Consider the following 22,695-nt stretch of genomic DNA (forward strand, 5'->3'; position numbering starts at 1 on the left):
ACATCTACTAAAGAAAACAGACAATTTTTCACTAAAATTTCAAAATGCTCAATGGATTTGAACAAGCTGTAAAAAGAGGGTAAGAAAACAGAAGGCAAGTCTCTGTATTAGTGGAGAGCATAGTTTTTGTTTCTCTAAGGAGACACAACTGAAGAATGCTTTGTGTGAAATTTGATTGGACAAGGATGGGTGGTAAGCCATGGAATATAATGTTAGGACAGGAAAAATTAAATATGAACTGAAGTTAGCCATAGATTTTTTTTGTTACTTTCTTAGGGAGGATCAAAGATTAGGGTAGGTACAGGTGTATCCTCTTCCTGAGCACTTCCTGCGGAAGTACTTCAAGACTTGAACTGTCAGAATGCCTGCAAACTCATTTCAAATTGTCCAGAAAGCAGACACAGCAAAATGATAATGCCTGAACTTGGTGGACAGAGTATGAAGACATATTACCATGCTCTTTGTAGTTATACAAATTGACATAAATTTTCAAAAAGAACAAACATTTCTGCTACATCTTGGCTTATCAAGAGAACAAAAGCTGTAACTCATTTACCCAGAGAACACATCAGATAGTGTTAATTAACAAATTCTTTTTTTTTTTTTTTGAGACAGGGGTTCTCTGTACACACAGCCCTGGCTGTCCTGGACCTCACTCTGTAGACCAGGCTGGCCTCAAACTCAGAGATGTGCCTGCCAATGCTTCCCAAATGCTGGGATTAAAGGTGTGCGGCCCTGCTGCCCAGCTTAATCAACAGTCTTAAAAGGTAGTAGCTAGAACTAACAACTACTCACCCTGTCATATTCTAAGCATTAGGCTATAAACTCCACAAACGGAGGAGGAGTGAAGCCTTTTTTCCCAAATATTAAAATATTTTTTTTTTTTTTTGTGTGTGTGTGGGCAGAAGTTAGAGAGGGAAACTTGGGAATGTTCTCTCCTTCCACTGAGTGGGTCCCAGGGACTGAGGTCAGGCTGCCAGGCTTGGCAGCAGGCATCTGCACAGACAAGCCATCTCCTTGGCCCCATTTTTCTCTCGCTGCACAGCCTCTCTCCTGCATTTAGCCAACTGCTAAGAAGTAGGAGAGATGTGTGATTTTGTCACATGAATGGTGATGTAAATGTGAATATTCTGTGTACAATACTCTTCTACTTTCTACATATTCTGGAAGTAAAAACAAGTGCACACTAGTAATATTTGCACAACAAATGCTCTTAATTTACTTCCTGTAAATTCAGTAATTTAAGTTCTGGGTCACAAACTAGACGTTCTCAATCCTTTGTGCCACAAAGTTAAGTAATATCTAGCCCTACTTAATACTTTTATACATTTTTTAAAGACAGTTTTACTTAACATTTTAAAAACGGCGGGAGCCGGGCGGTGGTGGCGCACGCCTTTAATCCCAGCACTCGGGAGGCAGAGGCAGGCGGATCGCTGTGAGTTCGAGGCCAGCCTGGGCTACCAAGTGAGCTCCAGGAAAGGCGCAAAACTACGCAGAGAAACCCTGTCTCGAAAAAACCAAAAAAAAAAAAAAAAAATAAAAAAAAAAAATAAAAACGGCGGGAAGGCATCACACCATACAACAGGGCCCATGTAGGAGGTTTATTGAGGGGAGGGAAGAGAAGAGGCAGGGAAGGGGGCAGAGACCGGTTCCTTGGGTTGAGCATGAAGGGAGAGGAAGGGAGAGAGAGAGGGAGAGGGAGGGAGGGAGGGAGGGAGGGAGGGAGGGAGGGAGGGAGAGAGAGAGAGAGAGAGAGAGAGAGAGAGAGAGAGAGAGAGAGAGAGAGAGGAGAGAGGAGAGAGGAGAGAGGAGAGAGGAGAGAGGAGAGAGGAGAGAGGAGAGAGGAGAGAGGAGAGAGGAGAGAGGAGAGAGGAGAGAGGAGAGAGGAGAGAGGAGAGAGGAGAGAGGAGAGAGGAGAGAGGAGAGAGGAGAGAGGAGAGAGGAGAGAGGAGAGAGGAGAGAGGAGAGAGGAGAGAGGAGAGAGGAGAGAGGAGAGAGGAGACAGGAGCTGTACAAGGCCCGCCTTTTATAAGCAATCAGTGAATGTGCACAGGGGGTGCTCTTAGTGGCTGCAGGTGAGGTCTGTCCTGTTAGGACCCTAACGGCAGGCCAGTACAGACGCCTAAATGCTAACAGTGGCTGGGTTTTATTACATATTTCACGACCAGGTAAAACCAAGTGGTTATATCCTGAAGGAGAAGCCTCTGAGGTTTTAAGGCTAGATTATGAATGATTACAAATGATTCAGTTGTTTTACTGTTTTAAAAATTGAAACCAGTGGTCACCTATCACTTACTTTTCAGAATCAAGTCCTCTTACAAACCCAAATGAGGAAAGCAACCCAGAAGAGTGCTATCAGTCTGCAAGTTCCCTGGGTTGATTTCATTCTCTTAAAATGTCATCGATTCTGTCATTCTTCAACACCTGCCACAGCACTGTGAAATTATTAGGGACCTGCTCACTGAACCAGTGACCTTTCCTGCAACACCTGACACTTCCTGCCTACTGCTTCTTTTTATCAATTTCTTTGTACACGTATCAGGGATTATAGCAGTTAGTTCTAAGTCGAAGGGCAGAGGGAAGAAAACATTTTATTTTCAAGGCAAGTTTCCTATTATTTAATCCATTTTAAGCATTAATCTTAAAATTGTCACTCCTGTAAAAAATAATCTTCCACTATTTCATGCATAATGCACGGATTCCATTCCCCTCCCCTTATCATCTCTTATTCTCTTCCTAGACCTTTCTCCTTCCCTCAACAGTCCTCAACAGGTCCCCAAATGCTTAGGCCAGAAGGAAACTTACTCAACTCAGAGCTTTGCTATGTGGGACTGAACAATATTCTATAGATCCCAGGAATCAGTCTGCTTTATTGCTCCAGAAGGTTGAGTCAGTGTGATAGAATGGTCTTTTTTTGAAGACCTGGGGTGGAGCTAGCCTTCCTATTTACTTGCTTTCCTGACTCTGGGTAAATCACTTCATTTCTCAAGGCCTCAGCTTCCTCCAGTTTTAAAATATCACCAAGTTTTAACAAAGAGCTAAGATAAGAAATGGTAACAGTCAAATGAAGTATATTGGGTGGTATGTCACAGTATATGTGGAATTACTGACTAAAATTATAAAAATAATTCCATATATTCTAGTAGGGACTGTAGGAGAAAAGAATAAGCCATTGTGACTTTTATAAAATCAATGAACCAAGGAAATGAAAAATACAAAAGATCTTGTGGGAAAACAATTTCTTATAATTGTCTATGAGAAAAATACAAAGCAATAGAAGAGATTTTACTCACACAGCTTTGAGAGTAAACAATACCTTTATGAACCGAGGAGAACTATAATACAACTAAGATGTTACACTTTTAATAGTTTAAAAAACATTGTTTTGGAAGGAATATGTGTGTGTGTATCCTACTTTAAAGTTTACTATCAATCCATAAAGTAATTAGGTAAGCTAAATTCTAGAAAGAATCTGTCCACCCACCCCCACCCTCCACAAAAATCTGGGCCAGCCTGGTCTATAGAGTGAGTTCTAGAACAGCCAGGGAAAATCTGTTGGGGGGGGCAGGGAAGAAGCTGTCCCAAACATAACTCATTTGGTGGCATTACTGTACCCGAATCTTGGTATTCAAATATGGACTACAAAAAGACACTGGAATTGTGGGCATTTCAGAGATTGCACATTAGAAAAATAAAGACTAATCCAATTGTTATCAATATACTTGTGATGGTTATTCTTTGTTGTCAACTTGTCTAGATCTGGGATTAACTAAAACCCAAGCAGCTGGGTACACCCATAAGAGTTTTTTTTTTTTTTTTTTTTTTTTGGTTTTTCGAGACAGGGTTTCTCTGTGTAGCTTTGCGCCTTTCCTGGAGCTCACTTGGTAGCCCAGGCTGGCCTCGAACTCACAGAGATCCGCCTGGCTCTGCCTCCCGAGTGCTGGGATTAAAGGCGTGCGCCACCAACGCCCGGCCGAGTTTTTTTTCTTAACTAAATCATCTGAAGTGAAGACCCACTTTTAATCCAGATCTTCTGAAAATTCACCTTTAATCTGGGCTACAGCTTCTGCTGGCAGCCTATGTGAAGGACATGGAAGAAGGAAGCTTGGCCTCTTTGCTTGCTTGCTCTACCTCACGGACAAGTCCGTTCCTTCACTGGCATTAGAGCCCACTTCTTCGGCATTCTGGTGAACATTGAAAACCAGCTGAGGCATCCATTCTCACGGACTGAACAACTGGATTCTTGGCCCTTTCTGTGGTAGACAGCCATTGTTGGGACTAGCTGGACCATAGCCTGTAAGCCATTCTAACAAATCCCCTTTCTACAAATTCTGTTCCTAGAGAGAACCCTGACTAATACAATAGTGGATATGTGAAAGGTCCTCAACAAAGTCAGTAACTGGGGAAATATAAGTTAAAACTGAAATGAGAGACTCTCCACACTGAGCAGGATGAGAAAACTGAGTTCTTGCCAGAGTCGTGAGGTGTGGAGCAATGGCACTCATATGTAGCTAATGTGACTGAATCATGTTAGAAGAGCGTGTGACATTATTTATTCATGTTTTATGATATACACTCTCAAGTACAGATTACACAGAAACTGATGTAGATGAGAGGGAATACAGACTTAAGGAACTCTTTGCAACAGCATTTATAGCAGCCTCAAACTGAACCCAGACTTCCATCAACAACAAAATGGCTAAACAAACTGTTACAATGAAACACTGTATATGCAGCAATTAAAGGGGACGAATTATAGCTATATGAACAACCTGAACAACATATGGATTACAGCACAGTTGAGCAAATATGGTAAGCATAACAGATTACATGTTATCTCATTTATGTACCATTCACAAGAAAGGGAAAAACTAAACAATGTAATGCTTAGGGATGAACACCTGTGATAAAACAATAAAGAAAAGCAAGGAAATGATTACCACAAAGGTCAGAATAATAGTAACTTCCAAGGGAGAGGGAGAGTTGTGTTTAGGAAGGTCATTAGAGGGCTTTTGGAAGGTTAGCAAAACTCCACTGACTGGCCTGGTTGACTGCTTACAGGGTAGTTTCTTTGATAATTACAGCACACAATTGCCTTCTATGTTTAAAGTCTATTTCATGAAAAAGCTTAACTGATAGAACAGTAGAAACCAGCCAGGCGGGTGGCACACGCCTTTAATTCCAGTACTCGGGAGGCGGAGGCAGGCAGATCTCTGTGAGTTTGAGGCCAGCTTGGTCTACAGAGTGAGATCCAGGACAGGCACCAAAACAGCACGGAGAAACCCTGTCTCGAAAAAGTAAAAAACAACAACAACAAAACCAGTAGAAACCACTGGCATGAGATAATAAAACCTTGATTAGTTTCTCATACAAGCTCATTCAAGGGAAAAGTTATGAAACCTATATGGACATCCCTTCGTCACACTCTTAACACCGTATGCAGATCTTTATGATAAAGTGATGAGCCAGGAAAAGAACCCTGTTACCTGAAATAAGTTTTTGATCCTGATTTACATTTTTGGAAATCTGATGTATTTCTCTTCTTGATTCATAGGCAATATACAGAACTGAAGGGATATGGAACGAGTTGGACATGTACGAGTTCCTCCTCTCCAGCAGCCAGCTGTGTAACAGCTGTTTTCTCCTGTTACCAGGCTGGGAGGGGAAGAGAATGGATCTTATTCAGTAAGCTTAGTGGAGCTGCTGTTCCTAAGTAGGTGGCTCAGGGCTCACAAGAGTGCCACTCTGTCCCTCAGCGACGGGGTTCTAAAGTGGAACCCTAGGCAATGAAACGGCTCAGGCCTCTGACCACTCTGCCTGGCACACACTTTCCTGGAAGCCTTCTCAGTGGCAGAGCTCTGATGTCTGGACTCTCTCCATTCAAAGTCCACACAACTAAACTCTGAGGGGCCCAGCTTCACAAAGCTCCCCTAAACCTATATTGCACATCTGTAATTTCTGCTATTAGGAAGAGAGGTCAACAAAAAGGATTATGTTGCAGCCATGTCTGGCTATTGATTCTCTGTGAGTCTTCCTTGAACATGGCAGGTGAATGGATCATGCTTGTAGACTGTCAAACCCAGTGTGAGGAGGGTGAGATATCCCACTCCTGGGATTTCAGGTGGAGTACATCAGGGTGGAGTCTGTCCTTACTTCTGGGGCATCCTCCTCCCCCTTATTTATTTATTTATTTATTTATTTATTTATTTATTTATTTATTTATTCTTGCTGCCTTTGAACAAAAATGAACCCTTGATTTATCAGAGTAGACATTTCCTTGATCTACTGTTTGCATGTGGTGGCTGCAGCAGTGGCAAAGCCCTGTGTTTCCCAAATATGTGGATAGTGTATTTAAAATGTCCAATCTTCCCAAGCAAGGTTGAAAGAGCTAAGATACCCACCAGTGATGCTTCCAGAGGCATGGGGTGCTGGGGTCCGGCCACACAACTGTGGGATTCGTTTCTCTTCACCTCTGCTGCTGCTCTAATCTCATTCTCACACCACTAAGGAGGGAAGCAGGTTCAAGACAGATTTCTTGAGGACTGTGGTCCTTTTATCTTGAAAATTCTTTTACTAGAGAACCACAGCTTAAATTTCACTAGATTTTCCTAAAACCTATTTCCTAGAACAGAATCTGTAGGGCAAACAGCCCAATATATTTATTAATAACGGGGAGGAGGGGGAGGGGGAGGAAAGGAGGGGAGGGAGGAATGCGCGCGCGAGCGCGCTTGAGTAAGTCCTGAGACGCGGGCCAAAATTTTTCGAAGATAGTAAGGGATGCATTGTGATGAACAAGATCAGCTCTCCCAAAGATCCAAGAGACTAGCAAGAATGACTCTTAAAAGGGAGGCTCGACTACATCCGCCCCTTGAAAACGTAGAAAACCCTTCTATAATAGCCCAGAGTTGGTTCGCTTTCAGCCCTCTGCTCCCCAATCCCGGCAATTCGCCCCCTTTCCCACAAAAGCCTGAAGTTGCAACTCCACAATGTCAAAGCCGCATCCCTTTCCTTTCACGGCTAGAGGGTGGGGGTGGGGTGTATCACAACTCTCAGGTTTCTAAGCTGCGATTTACAAAAACACTTGCACTTCCCACCATCACGGCCGAGTTCCGGGATTGCTAGGCGAAAGGCATTCATTCACCCATGCATTCACTCATCAAAACCTTCGTACCGCACCGCCACACATATAACGCGGCTCAAGGTTTCGCCCCACTCCACGGGAAGGGTGGGGCATGCTCCCGGGAGCAGGTGCAGCAACTGGGCTGTAGGTCAACTTTTCCACCCGTCTCGCTGTTTCGAGAGTCTGCTCTGGGCCAAATGCCTCACCTTCGGGTGGTGCGCGCCCTAGCCCGGCCCTGGGGCCTGGGCCTCCTCCTCGTTCCCAGAGGAGCAGTCCGCACCTGCCCCGGAGGGAACGGCTACGGAGCTCGCTCTCCGCGCCGCCCTCGGGTCAGGGGTAAGATCAGGCGGTAGCTTAGGCTCGCCTGGGCTCCTCCCCTTCCTCTCTTCAGTTCTGACGCGGCCGTAGAGGCGGTGGCGGCGGCGGCGGCGGCAGCGGCGGCGGCAGCAGCAGCAGCAGCAGTCCCGCGGCCCGAGGCGCACCCACCCGCTCACAGCGCTCGACTTCCTCTTCCCTTGGTGCGTCATCAGCGCGCGCCGCAGTCTCCCAGGGCGGGGTGGCTGGAGATGGGGAGAAAAGGCCAGCGGAGGAAGGCGCAGAGAGGAAAGAGAAGGGAGGGGGAGGAGAGCGGTTGCTAGGCGACTTGCGTCATCGCCGGGCGCCGCTCTCCTCCCGCCCCTCTCTGGAGTGAGGCGAGAGCCCCGCACAGAGCGAGGGAGACAGCGAGCTGAGCTCCGGGCGCTGCCGCCGCCGCCGGTGAGAGCGTGAGAGCGAGTGAGTGAGCGAGCATCCGAGAAGACCGGGCGCCCGTGCACTGGCCGCCGCCGAGACCTTCGCTTCAGCCCGGGCCAGCGGGAGCCGCGGCCGCCGTCTGCTCCCCCCCTTACCTTCCCGGCCGGCAGCGACTGCCGCCGGAGCCGGAGCCCTAGCCGGAGCCGGAGCCCGCGGCCGGGGGGCAGGGAGGCGGCTGCTGCGGGTCGGGACTGATAGCTGCTCAGCCGGGAGAGGACGCCCGCGAGGGGCTGGGCTTTCTGCCTCGCCCCGGGGAGTGGGGCGAAGGACCCCCCGAGGTGTAGGGAGGGGGTCCCGGCCGCCGCGACACATGCGGGAGCCGGGAGCGGGGGCGGCGCCGATCCGAGCCCGCCGGGTCCCCAGCCTAGCCACAGTCCGGTCCGGCCGTCCGAGGCCGTAGCATCCCTTCGTGGAGTGTATGAGCCGGGGCCCCCAGCCCAGGAGCCACCGCCGGGCCGGGGGGGCGGGGACCCCGATGTGAAGCGGCTGCGGCGGCGTGGTGAGCGGCCCGGGCGCCGCCGTCCTCTCCTTCCCCTCCCCTCCCCTCCCCTCCCCTTCACCCCCTCTGGGGGGCTTCTCTTTGGGCCCGCCGCCGCCCCCTCGGCTCCTCGGCGGGACTCCGGGAGTTCTCGGCGCCCCCCTCCCCGCCCCAGCCCCCCCCAGGGCAGCGGGGCCGGGGGGGACCCGGGGGGCCGGCCGCAGCCTCCACCCAGAGGAAACTTTACCCAAACAAAATCATCGAGCTTTCCGATCGTGACTGTCCCGGGACAAGTGGCCCAGGACCGGCAGAAGCCACAGCCTGCAGAGAGACCCAGGAAGAGGAAAACCGGTGAGCGGGGCCGCCGCCTCTCCCCCGGCAGCAGCGCGGAAGAGACCCGGGTGGTTGCCTGGTGGAGCGACGCTACTAGCACCGCTTCTTCCTCAGTTCGGCGCCCAGCCTTTCGCAGCTGCCGCCTCAGCCCGAAGGAGGAAGGGAGCCAGCCCACATTGTCAGCGCCACCGCTCGTCCCTGAAGCGTGAGTGGACTCGGGGGAGGGGGGACATTCTGGGGTAGCAAGTGGGAGCGGGTGGGTGCTTACTTAGTGCTGGAGTTTGGCTGTTTCTTGGGAGGGTTGGCAGTGGAGACCTTTCCTTCCTGCTGAGGGGAGAAGGCATCAGGGGTAATGCAAGTACAGGGGGTTTTACTTAGAGGAGGAGCAATGTCTCCGGAGTGGACGTTTGCACCTTTCTGCACACCAATTGGCAAAGGGAAATCGAGAAAGCCCATGGACAGGTCTGTCCTGTACATTTTCCTGGCCACCGATTATGATCCGGCACAGTGGTTTTTGTTTCAGGGAAACTCCCATGGATTCCCACGTGGGAATCACTTGAATCAACTCCTTAAAACTCTTAACTATTGTTTTTGAAGTTGTCCTTGAGAGGAAGATCACTTTTCATTTTAGTACATTCGGGAGTTTGGTACCCCCGAGGCCGTCTTTCCCAAGTCCAGAGATTCTAGTGTGTAAGGAGGCGGCTAGCACGGTTCAGTAGCTCAGGAGAGTCCGAGTTCCTAGGATGCACACAGCTCATTGAGACTGAATTCGGGGAGAGCACTTAATGCATTACCATTTCATAAAAGTGGCAACACTTTCTTCTTCCCTAATGCTCTTTTCTTTTTTGGGGAAGAGCAATGTATTTTATATGATAGCACATTTTCACTCGGGATTGAAAGGGCATGTGTGCGGCTTCTCTTACTTGGCTTCACTTGTCAACTTAGGAGAAGCCTATTACTCTTTCAAGAAAGTATTTCAGTTATCTTAAGAGTGCTTAAATTAGAGGTACAGAAAAGTCATGTTTCACATATGTAAGGTTAAACTAAGCACCTTGAGGGTTAAACATACTGTGGGATCACATAGTGTAAGACAGAATTCTGGTCCATTCAGACGACTGAATATGGGCAGAATAGAGATGTTTTGTAGAAATGGACACCTGGGCTTGTCCATCCATCTTAATTTCTCCATTTAGGATCATGATTAAATTGATTGAAAGTTTCTCACATTTTGCAATGTTTGGGTCCTGTTCTCTCTTTTTAAAGTGACTAGTCTGAAAGTTTACTAGTTTCTGCATTATGTATCAACTCACCTATCTTCAAACTTCCAAGATATAGTTTGAGGAATGCTAAAACAACCATGAGTTTATCTTTTCCTGCTTTTATAGGCTTTGGTTATTCTCTTCTGTTGTCTGTCCCAACTTTTTACTCTTAAAAGTGCTTTTAGTTTGTTTTTTTTTTTCTTCCACATTTCTCTAATCACTTTGTCCTCCTTTGGATCTTCTTGCTGTTTTCCTTTTCCTTTGATATTTTGTTTTTCATGTTTTCATAAGACACTGTAAATTCTACTTAGTGTAAATGGAAATTCACATGAAAATATTGGATGGTGAATGTAACTTTAGGCTTAGAATAAAACATGTTTTTGGATCTATTAACCTTACTTTGTGACCCTGAAGAAGTCGTGTATTCCATTTTTCGAAAAAAATGATTGAGAAACTAGTCTTGCATAGTTTGCTTTTTGGGAAGAAGGGGATGTAAACCAAGAAATTCTACTTTGAGTGTGTATCGCATCTTGTCAGAGTTGCATACTGACTTTAGGATTTGATTTGTTTTAAATTGGGGAAGTACTTTATTGAATGTAGAAATAACAAAACATTTGATACGTTAAGTCTTTGGGGGTACCTTCTCCTTACCAATGACAAATGCAGTTTGCATTGTAATCAAATACAAATTGCATAAAATTGTTGGAGATGGCCCAGTGGGTAAAGCTGCTTTCTGTATAAGTCTGAGGACTAGAGTCTGATTCAGAGAACCAAAGTTGGAAGGGAGAAAACTGACTCTGCAGAGTTGTCCTCTGACCTGTGTCACATGCACACACGTGTGGTGGTAGCAGTAATAGTAATAGTAATAATAATAGTAATAGTAATAGTAATAGTAATAATAAATAGATTTTTAAAAAATGTAGGAAAGGGGGAAACGTATTACCATTGTTACTCCAAGATCACTATATGCCAGGAACTGTCATTGCACCTTTCATTATGGAAAGGTTGATTTTTGGACTACCCAGGAATAATTGGAGTCTCTGAGCCAAACTTGGAAGAGCTCCTTCAGGAAGAAAAGAACACATACAAGCAAAATATTAAAGATTCAGAGTCAGAACTCTAAAAGTCGAGATCTAATTAGGAAGTTAGCTTGGTGGGAATACATACATACCTACTGCTGGAGGCTCTCCACTAGGGTTAAGATCAATTTGCGCCGTATAGATGCATGGTTACAGTTCACAAAAGAATTTGAAAACTGCTCCAGAGAGGGTAGTTGCAAGTGATTGGGAGAAATTATACTCTAGAACAAAGACATTATGCTGGCTTTAGGATTTTGTTTCTCTAGGAAACCAACGTTTTTACACCATGGGGGCTGCACAGAAGGAGGCGTGAAAGAGGAAATGCTTTGGATGTTTTTTAGCATGATGCTAGTAGTTTCTCAGGAGCAGGAATTCAGAAACGGGGTAGCAAGGCTTTGCTTTGGATGTTGAATTTTGGTTAAGAGCTGGATATCCATATAGTTCAAGTGTTGGCCCATTCTGCTTTTCTTTTTTTTTTTTTTTTTTTTTTTTTTTTTTGGTTTTTCGAGACAGGGTTTCTCTGCGTAGTTTTGCGCCTTTCCTGGAGCTCACTTGGTAGCCCAGGCTGGCCTCGAACTCACAGAGATCCGCCTGGCTCTGCCTCCCGAGTGCTGGGATTAAAGGCGTGCGCCACCACCGCCCGGCTCCATTCTGCTTTTCTTTCTCTCCCTCTCAACTTTTTCACTTTTTCTCTGTGGTTTCTTTTCTTTTTTTTTTTTTTTACTCTGTCTTTTGTCCCAGGCTGACCTTGAACTTGCTGTGTAGCTGAGGATGACCTTTAATTTCTAATCATCCTGATCCTGCCTTGACTTCCTGAATGCTAGACTTACTGGTGTGTGCTGCTATTTTTGGTTTATGTAGTTGCTGGGGTTTGAACCTAGGGCTCTGTGCATTATCTAGCAGGTACTTTGCCAACTGAGCTATATCCACAGGGCCATGCTTCATGTGGCTTTCAAGACTGCAAAGTAGTTTGGGTAATATGCCGACAGCGTGGGTAGAGATAGGAGTCATTCTTAAAGCCTTTAGGTTTCTGAGATTACTAATACCGAGTAAAGAGCTGAAGAAGGAGTTTGAAACTTTGGGGATGGGGCATATTTGTGTTAGCTTATGCACAGGCATAATAAGAGGAGAGACATTCCCCAAAAGACACGCTTCCTAAGTGAGCGAAAATGGCAGTTAGAAAGAAGAGCAGTCTTTAAACTTAGCTGTCAACTCAATCCCAGGGCATATAATTCTGTCTTAGAAACAGTTACAGGTTTTCAGTAGAGTATTTATATCCTGAGTTGTATTTTCAGAAAACTTAGGACTTTGATAGGGAACTAAAAAATAAAATGGAAGATTAATTTCTCCAAACTCAGGTTTTTGATATTTTCAACCTCCATGGAGATTTCTCTGTGTAGCCCTGATTGTCCTGAAATTTGTTCTGTAGACCATGATGACCTCAAATTCAGATCCAGTGCCTCTGCCTCCCTAGGTGATCATTGCCTCCCTAGGGATTATAAAGATGCATACCACCACAACCCAGCTAAGCTTGGTCTTAATACTAATGAAGTGGGGCTAACACTTCCTGGAAGGGAAGGCTGTCTCCCTGTCTTGAACTTTCACGGATGTGTGTCTTTGTGTCCCATACAGTGCAGGGGATATTCCTGTGTTAGCACTGAAGTGTTAGGGATACTTTCTTTTGTGTGAACTTAAAATTAAAAGCAATTTAGTTCTTAAGAATATTCAGGCAGCTTTATGGTTAACATTTGGTGTTGCCTCTGACAAGGATAAAGGATTGTGAGTAGAAATACATAATCATTGTCTTTATATTCCTTAGTTTGAATTCAGTGCCTTCCAAAGCTTCTTTGGCTTCTTAAGAGAATATCTGGTAGTCAGAAATCCAGGAATAGATATTTTTAAACAAGGAGCCTACAATGATTTTACATACCTACAGTGTAGGTCTACAGTGATTTTAGGGTGAGAAGATAGTGATTGGAATATCTGCTATATAGGTTTTTTTTTTTTTTTTTTTCTCTGCTTTCCCCATTTCTTACATGGACACAGACATGCTTAAATGTTTTAAAAAGGCAACCTTTTAGCATTAACATGATTTACTAATATGGTGGAACTCCATGATGGGGAATGGTAACATCTACATTCTTTGACATGGCAGTTTTGTTCCTAATACGAGAGACTTGAGGGTTCCTATGTTTGTGTCTTAGCACCAGAGGGCTCCAGACTGTGTGTGGCTTAGCAGCAGCTTATTTAAATATACTTTGAAGATGATTCTTGGAGAAGTCTTGTGGGACGTAGAGGAAGGGTTGGCAACTTTTCTGTGTGGGTCAACATACTCACACAACTTGCAGCTCTGTTCCTGCTATGTGAAAGCAGCCATAGATGATATGGACTTGAGCTCCAATCTGCTCCAATGAGAGCTCATGCATAAAATCAAGGAGTAGATGGGGTTTGGCCTGTAGGCTGAAGTCTATAACCCCCTGCCAGAGGACACTTAAATCTGCCAGTACATAAAGTGAGCTACATTACACTACAAAGCCAGATTTGCCATTTTAGGTGGATTCTGTTTTCCAGGTGATGTATTCCTCTGGGCTGCTTGTAATGATGAGAAGTATGGACTAAGAAGCAGACATGATACTCTGTAAATGGAGCTAGAAAGAAGAGAACCCCATTTTATCAAAAGATGCCATAATTGATGTCTCATTTACTTTTTTATTTCTGTGACAAAGCATCATGACCCAGGCAAAACACACACACACACACACACACACACACACACACACACACACACACACACGCGCGCGCGCGCGCGCGCGCACACACAAATTTAATTTGCTTACAGTTTCAGAGGATCAGCCTGTGATCATCGTGGTGGGTGAGCATGGCAGCAGGCAGGTAGGCATGGCATTGGAGAAGTAGCTGAGAGCTCACATCTGACCACAAACACAAGAGACTGGGTCTGCCGTGGGTTTTTTTGAAGCTCAAAGCCCACCTCCAGTGATACACTTCCTTCAACAAGGCCACACCTCCTAGTCTTTCCAAAATAGTCTTTAACAACTGGAGACCAGGCACTCAAATATATGAGCCTGTGCGTCATTCTCATTCACACCACCACAGTTGATATGGAGGATATACTTATTTTGTATTATGGCTAAAAGAGTCTGTGAAGGAAGAAGCCACCCTCTCCCCCAACCAGAAGTACTATCACTGAGCTACATCCCCCAGTGTTAGAGGCTTACTTTTGAAAGGTTCTGAAAATAAATTGTAAAACATTTAATTTCACATTAAAAGCATTTAAGTTCTTTTAAATCAGACAAAGATGTTAAGTCAGATTTTAGGAATGTTAAATTTTAATGCATTCATCTCTTTAAAATCATTTTAGTAATGATCTCATTACTAAATCAGTGTAAAAAATTTAGTTCAGCCAGGCCATGGTGGCTCATGCCTTTAATCCCAGCACTCCCGAGGCAGAGGCAAGGGGATCTCTGAGTTTGAGGCCAGCCTTGTCTACAGAGTGAGTTCCAGGACAGCCAAGGTTATATGGAGAAACCCTGTCTTGAAGATCTAAAAAGAAAAAAAAAAGAACTTAGTTCAAAATTATTTTCATTTTTTTAAAGTGTTGCTGTATCTTAAATCACTTATATAATTTGAATGTATATTTTAAACAACATTGCTATCTTTAAGGGTAAATATATTGCAAATGTATTGTCTAGAAAGGACTAGCTATTCACTTAGTGCAAGTTTTAATGGTACAGATAATTTTTTTTTTTTTTTTTGTATTTTTTCCCAGACAGGCTGTTGCTTTGTAGCCCTGGCTGTCCTGAAACTCACTCTGTAGACCAGGGCTGGCCTCGAACTCGAACTCTCAGAGATCCGCCTGCCTCTGCCTTTGGAGTGCTGGGATTAAAGGTGTGCACCACAGTGCCTGGCTACAGGTAATGTTAAAACATTGTTTCATATGACAACAAATACTAATACCTGTATTAAATGGTAGTATATTTACCCTGGTTTTACGAATTTTGTTTCTAGATGCTCTCTTTTGTACATTGCAGTACACTTGTAATTCCTTTTTTGTTAGTTTCAAAGCTGTCTTTACTATAGTGATCCCTCTGTATCATAAGGCCCTGCAGATACCGAATCTGAGCATGTTTAAGTCTCTTAAAGGGTCCAGTGAGGTGGCTTGCTGCTATGCCTGAGGACCTGAGTTTCATCCCTAGAACCAACATGATGGAAGGAGAGAACTGACTCTTCAAAGTTGTCCTCTGACTTCCATGTGTGCAGTGTTGTGTGTGCCCCCCACAAATGATGTAATAAAAAAGTATTTACATACCACACATATATACCTATGTATACACATATCTTCCTGTATACTTGAAAATCTGCCTCTAGATTAGTTATAATACACAATACAATATAAACAGTTAACAGTTGTTATACCATATCATGCAGGGGATGACAACAAAAAAGTCTACGAATTTACTATACTCATCTTTTTTTCTGGATATTTTGATTTGTGGTTGGTTTAATCTTCAGGTAATAGAGTGAACTATCCTTTCTGTATGTATAATTGATACTTGGCTCTCTTGAGCATATGGATTGAGAGGGTAAATTTAGGATTTTTTTTTTTTTTTTGTGGAGCTGTTACTTTAGGGCGCGTGCATTTGCATGTGTGCGTGTTTGAGACAGGCTGGTTTTGAATGTGGGATCCTACTGCCTCAGCTTCTGGGGTCATGAGATTGTAGGTATTTACAACCATGCCTGGTTTTATTTTGATCTTTTAAAAATCTCACTTTAAACATTTTGCTTTTTAAGATACTTTAATCAAAGGATGGGTGGCAGAGTTAAAGACGTGAGTGTTCCTCTCGTGTCTGGAAGGATGTGGATAGGGATGTTTTCCTTTGGCAGTACTTAGTAGGCCAGGCTGGGGAGCCTTTCGGTGTGTGTTCATCAGCACTGCAAAGAGATGAGTAAACTGCTTTTCAGTAGTGAACTCTTGCTATTGCATCTTTCTGTTCTGAGGCTTTCCCCATCTAGTATAAAACCATTCTGGCACAGGCCTGAAAATATACAGATTTCTGCTGTTTTCCGATGCTACCTCACTTTGAGTTTCTTGTAACACCTTTCATATCATATGTAAATGGAGTATATTTCCTAAATGAAAATGATGTTTATACATATTCTAGTAATTACATGTTTGTATATAAATGTACTTAAAATTATTCCTAAGACACTTTGAGATTGTGGAATCCTTGAGAAACTATTGCAGTTCTCTCTGAGTTCTGGGACAGGAGAAAGAGTAATTTAAAAGAAAAATTTTCTAAAATGTTCCTTTAAATTTTCTAAGTACTCTGGTTCTGTAATAGAATAAGCTCAACCAGGAAACACGAGAACCAGCCTTCAGTTGTGTTATTTCCCCTGCATGTAGATGGAAATGCACACGAGATCTTACTGCTCGGCTGTCATTTGCTTTCTCCTCATCAGACCTAAAGCACAGCTGCGCGTCAGTCAGGTCCTGTGTGGTTTGTTGCTGAGCTTGTCGCCTCTGCCCTTTCCAGGTGAAGAAAGGCTACTGGAAATCTGGGTGGCTTTTGGAAGGAGGTAGTTCTTTTTTCCCTTCTCTGTGTTTGTGTACCTGGTGTATTGTGATTGACACCTTTGTCCTGTGCTACACGGCTGCTCTAATATTTGTAAATCTTAAAAGCGAGTGCAAAATAAGGTTGACACCACTTCAGCTTGGCCTTACCTCTGAGAGGGCACCGTTGAGCACACTATGTTTGCCTTGGGCTTTCACATCCACACTGCTTTCGTTTTTTGGCTTCTCGTGATTCAGCTTAGGCTAGTGTAGAACTCACTATGTCACTACACAGGCCTCAAACTTGAGAGCCCTTCCTTTGTGCCAGCTTCCCAGGGCTGTTGGTGCTGGAGTGCTATAGGCCTGTGCCACCACTCCACTCTCCAATACCGATGCTTGTCTGTCGGAAGAGTGTGTACCGTTAGTCGATGTTTTAGGATGTCTGATTTTTAGGAGAGTCTAAGGAGTGATAGAACTTGGCATGGTGTTCTGGGTCTGAGAATTTGTGTCACCGAAAGTATTGAGGTAATTTATAACTAACTACAACCAGAGGTTGAAAACATTCCTGGAAACAGCAACAAATTGCTAGCTCATGTCTCATTTACCTAGGAATATACATTCACAATTCTGGCGCTGAAGACGCAGTTAGATGGGCAGTACATTTCCTAACTTGGTGGCCTTGGACACAATGGCTACTTCAGCACCCATTCACAGGGAAAGCATGTTCTTCACAGATTTGCTCTCCTTAAAAGAATTGAAAACTGTCTTTTAATATGTGACGTGGAGAAGGTCAGAGTCAGGCATTATTTTGCTCAACATTTTAATGAGCACTTGAGTTTGTAGTCCTGTTTCATAAGCATCAAAAATGAATATATGTTTCATTAACATTTTATTAAAAAAATCCTTAGCCAGGCGGTGGTGGCGCACACCTTTAATCCCAGCACTTGGGAGGCAGAGCCAGGTGGATCTCTGTGAGTTCGAGGCCAGCCTGGGCTACCAAGTGAGTTCCAGGAAAGGCGCAAAGCTACACAGAGAAACCCTGTCTCGAAAAACCAAAAAAAAAAAAAAAAAAAAAAAAAAATCCTCAAAACTAGAGAAATGTCAGAACTAGACATTTATAGACAAAGGTTTTTTTGAACATTACTGGACTTTTAATTCGTTTCCAAAGATCTCAATACTAAATGGAACAGGTTTCCTCTTTATTCTTAAATAATTAGTGATATTTTTTTCTGATAGTGATGATGATTCAAGTTGCCCATTGAGAAATCCCAGAATGTAATTCAGTTATCAGTTCTTCTCATTTTTTACTGCCTCTTTGACTCTGGAAATAAAAGCTTTGGAAAATAGTGAAGCTGAACAGATTTATCTGTATTGGTTACATTTCAAACTGAAATTGAAATATCTTTATTTAGGTGAACATATCATTAGTAGATACCTAATTTTACTCCTTTTTTTTTTCATAAAGTGATTTATGTGTGTTTAATGTTCCTTAAATACAAGATCGCTTTCAGAAATACTTTTTCTTCAAGTCTAGAATTTAGTTGGTTTTTATCAGCATAAGTGCTTCTTAATGGGTTTAAAAGAAGATTTACATTGTTTTTAATTGTATGTATATGTGTATGTCTCTGTGGGTTTGTGCACTGTGCATGTATGTGCAGATGCGTGGAGAGGCCAGAGGTGTCAGTTCCTCTGGAGCTTGAGTTCAGGTGGTTGTAAACCCCGCAGTGTGGGTTCTGGGACCTGAACTGGGCTCTTCCGTAAGAGCGCTGTCTGCTCTGACCTTCTAACACATCTCTCTAATTCCTCTGATGTTACTGTATTTGGAAGGTTTTGATGACTTGAGAACCATTTGCTTATGCTATTAACCATTTTATGTAGCAGAATTATATATTTAAGTATATAAAAACCCACCGGCCAGATAAAAGATGGGAAACATATTTTTTTTTTAGCAGTGATGATCTTGTTAGCGCTGATCTTTTTGCTTTATTTTCTCCTTTTAAGGCCAATTTCCTTTAGATTTTGTTGTAAATGCAAAATTAGGTTTGGTTATCTGAAGGTTGATTTCTGGTTAGATGGTTGATTTAATGAAGATCTAATTTTTAAGATTTTCAGTATTTTAACTTTTTCTTGTTGGTAGCAATTGGAGATCCGTCTCCAGCTTTCTTCCTATTTCAGTTATTTTCAAGAAGGATCTTAGACTTAAGGGGGGAGCCTGTCTTGATTTCTCTAAGAACTCAATCATCTGTTGCCTTATGTGTGGTTGGTAGCTGTGAATTTGGTAATAAGATTTTTTAGAGTGCTTACAGGGGGTGGGGGCCCTTTATCCATGGATCTTTTACACAGATGGGATTGTTTTTATTCGAGAAAGGTAAGATTTTAATTTACTGGATTGAGAAATTTGGAGTGGGAAACAGAGATATTTAAATTTGTTGTAAAAGTCACCCTGTAGGACAGGAGAGGAGGTATATACAGGGGAGGGAGAGGAGGTGTGTACAGGGGAGGAGAGGAGAGGAGGTATGTACAGGGGAGGAGAGGAGAGGAGATATGTACAGGGGAGGAGAGGAGAGGAGGTATGTACAGGGGAGGAGAAGAGAAGAAGTATGTACAGGGGAGGAGAGGAGAGGAGGTGTGTACAGGGGAGGAGAGGAGAGGAGGTATGTACAGGGGAGGAGAGGAGAGGAGGTATGTACAGGGGAGGGAGAAGAGAAGAAGTATGTACAGGGGAGGAGAGGAGAGGAGGTATGTACAGGGGAGGAGAGGAGAGGAGGTATGTACAGGGGAGGAGAGGAGAGGAGGTATGTACAGGGGAGGAGAGGAGAGAAGAAGTATGTACAGGGGAGGAGAGGAGAGGAGGTGTGTACAGGGGAGGGAGAAGAGAAGAAGTATGTACAGGGGAGGAGAGGAGAGGAGGTGTGTACAGGGGAGGGAGAGGCAGCAGGGCAGAAGAGGGAGGGCTGAGAAGCAGACTTGGGGAGCCTGTCTCCGGAAGTTTTGAGGTCAGTCTTAGTCAGAGGTCACACCCTGTTATTTCTTTGGGTTGTGGACTTGGGGTGTTACCAGTTGTTATCTGTTACTCTTTGAAATGTTGATTAGAAGATTGATTTTCTTCTTGGCTTTTCAACATCTGGATTCTTAAAACCATTGAATTTATAATCTGTATGCATAATCATTGTGTTCCAGGGTGGGAAAATTTCCACTGTACCTGATAGGAGAAGGTCTGGACAAAGGGTCTGACTTCCTGCCGTCCCTGATTGGCTGTTTTTATTCCCTAGCTTCATGCGAGAGGGATGTTAGTGATTCTATATGAATAAATGAGGCAGACTGGGTTGATGGCCCAAGTTCCAGCTCTGCTACTTTGTGGTCTTGGGCACATTATTTATTCAATGTGTTTCCTGTAAAGCTGTGAGGATGATAATAGTACCTAGGGCTCTCAGAGAGTCATTAGGACTGAGTGGCATTATGCACAAAAGCCTTAACGCAGTGTCTGGCTCAGTGCTCAGTAAATGCTAACTGCTGTAGTAACACATAGTATCAAGTTATTGTTTCTGTGAGGTTGCTCTGTTTTTGAAAACTGATGTCATTTGTGATCTTTGCTCTTGAATATGTCCCTATTTTGAATATTGTTTTTATTCAGCAGAAGATATTGACTGAACACCTACTGTGCCAGGCATTGATTTAAGTGACCAGAGCATACAAATATCTGCTTGCTTGAAACTTATCTCTGGTTGGAGGAGGCAAGATACACACAATAAAGCAAACCAGAAATTAAGAAGTTGGGTTGGCGGACTTTGTGTGTTGGGAACTGCCATTAATCAAACCTGCTAGTCTTGCCCTGTTTCTGTTGCCGTGCTTGAGTTGGTACCCTGAGCACACCACACAGAGCTGGCCTCTTCGTCCCCAGCTCCAGTTCTGTCTTCCTTTTAAGGCGGCCCCAAGGTGTTCATCTTTGCCTTAACTTACCACTTAGGCTGGCTAGCTCAGGCTTTTCCCCTTCAGCCTTCAGCCTTCAGACCTTTTTGTTTTATTCGTGTTTTTGCCTCTCTCCCTAGCCTCACACCTTTTGCTTTTTATCTCTGTCATTCTCCAGACAGTTCCCCGAAAATCTCTTTTCAAATGTACTCACTGTTTATGTGGCATTTTCCCATTTTGTATTTCCTCCCTTTTCATTATCCTTAATTGAAATAGTTAGCTTGATTAGTCTCATTAAAATTTTTTTTCTTGTATCTTCAATTAAATTGTGAACCTCTTAAGGTTATAGACCACTTTTCCATTCTAAGCTGAACTTCCTTACTTAGGAAAAAAGGATAATACTTGCTCCAAGGGGTGTTGTGACTTTTCTAATAGAGAACACAGAGAAGATCTTCACAGATGGTGGTTTCGCTTTCCCTTACCCACTCTGGTTGCTCCAGTGGTGACCTTAGTGCTGAAAGTTAGTTTATCCTGTGCAGGGTTTGGGAGGTTTTACAATTTCACTTCCATTTCCATTAATAGTTAGTTTTAGTTTTTCTTTTTTTAATGGTTAGCTTTTTTTTTTTTTTTTTTTTTTTTTTTTTTTTTTTTTGGTTTTTCGAGACAGGGTTTCTCTGTGTAGCTTTGCGCCTTTCCTGGAGCTCACTTGGTAGCCCAGGCTGGCCTCGAACTCACAGAGATCCACCTGGCTCTGCCTCCCGAGTGCTGGGATTAAAGGCGTGCGCCACCAACGCCCGGCAATGGTTAGCTTTTTATGTTGCAGTATTACTTTTCAAAAATCACATGAAAAATGTGCTGATGAGCCGGGCGTTGGTGGCGCACGCCTTTAATCCCAGCACTCGGGAGGCAGAGGCAGGCGGATCTCTGTGAGTTCGAGGCCAGTCTGGGCTACCAAGTGAGCTCCAGGAAAGGCGCAAAGCTACACAGAGAAACCCTGTCTCGAAAAACCAAAAAAAAAAAAAAAAATGTGCTGATGAAACTAACAATGATTATAGAGCAGGAACTCAGGCCACCGGTGTGTGGGTGCAAACACAGGTGCTCACACTTACTGCTCGTGGGACCTGGGCAAGTTCTTTCATGTCTGTTCAGTTCATCTGTGGTGGGGAAAATCAGAGACTGTATTTTTAGGAAAAGTGAGGCTCGCAGAGCTGTATCTGGCATGTAGTAACTCATGTGTAACAGTGGAGGTGTTTCTGATGGTCATAGCTGTATGGAGGGAGAAGAAAGGAGGAGCCGAGGAGCAGTGTGGGGGGCATGAGCTCCTGGTATCTAGTGAATAGAAACTGGTATAGACGATATGTAGATAGGACAGTACTCGAAGCAGAGGATTATCTGTAAAATCCCAATAATGCCAGTGTTGGGGAACCTGCTTGTAAGTAAGCCCCCACTCTTTCTTTTGCGTATGTTCTTTGTATAAGGTATTTTACCAGTCAGATTCTGTATAAGAACTGGCTATTGATAAGGAGAACAGGGATAGGACTTATTTCACATTCATTCTCTAAGGAAGACATAGGGAAATCAGTCGATAACACTTTTTTTTTTTAAGGTGAAGGGCAGTTGCTTCAATGATAATTAAAAAGTTCATATGCTCTTTCAGAAAATGGGAAAACTTTCCCACTTGATGGCAGCTTTCACTAATTTTTCACATGGTAAACTGTTCACGTAAAAGTGTATTGAGGACTGAGGGCTCGTGAGATAGGAATGCTCGCATGTGTATTTTGTAAGTGACCTGTGCATTAAAAGGAAGAGCACACATCCAGATGCGGAAAACTGTCTGACGGGGAAGCCTGGGCCGTGTGCTCTCTTTCTCTCTTTCTCTTGTTTGATTACTTACTAAGTCAAGGAATTTTTAATGGAGGAACTTGCTTTCCTATCTTCTCTTTTTAATTGTTTTTTATCATTGTTTAAAATTAAATCTTGCTGTTCTCTGTCTATTTCATGAGCTTTTTTATTTCTTTGTTTTTGTTCCTGCTATTTTCACCTCAGTTGACTCTTGGCTGGTAGCCTTTCTAGTACAGATCCTATCTACATGCAGACCTCTCTTTACTGTCCCCTAATTGCTGGGAGACAGTTAAGCCCTAACGTCCTCAAGTGGG

The 22,695-nt window shown here is 43.8% G+C and overlaps 2 protein-coding genes across 2 annotated transcripts in view; one reads left to right on the forward strand and one right to left on the reverse strand.

Annotated features, from left to right (window-relative positions):
* Nucleotides 1-4,537: 4,537 nt before the first annotated feature.
* LOC121830192 (uncharacterized) lies at nucleotides 4,538-10,412 on the reverse strand. The gene is made up of 3 exons (XM_076575312.1): nucleotides 10,382-10,412; nucleotides 7,327-8,957; nucleotides 4,538-6,503 (listed from the first exon to the last, which is right to left on the reverse strand). The coding sequence occupies exons 1-2, from the start codon at nucleotides 10,410-10,412 to the stop codon at nucleotides 7,345-7,347; spliced, it is 1,644 nt and encodes a 547-aa protein (XP_076431427.1). The 3' UTR covers nucleotides 4,538-6,503; nucleotides 7,327-7,344.
* The window catches only part of Fbxw7 (F-box and WD repeat domain containing 7), a 173,696-nt gene continuing 159,839 nt past the window's right edge, over nucleotides 8,839-22,695 (forward strand). The window contains exon 1 of the mRNA XM_076574331.1: nucleotides 8,839-8,928. The gene's annotated coding sequence lies outside the window, so the exon portion shown is untranslated. The remainder of the gene's footprint in view (nucleotides 8,929-22,695) is intronic.

Source organism: Peromyscus maniculatus, chromosome 6, assembly GCF_049852395.1.
Source record: "Peromyscus maniculatus bairdii isolate BWxNUB_F1_BW_parent chromosome 6, HU_Pman_BW_mat_3.1, whole genome shotgun sequence".
In the NCBI taxonomy this organism is placed as follows: Eukaryota; Metazoa; Chordata; class Mammalia; order Rodentia; family Cricetidae; genus Peromyscus; species Peromyscus maniculatus.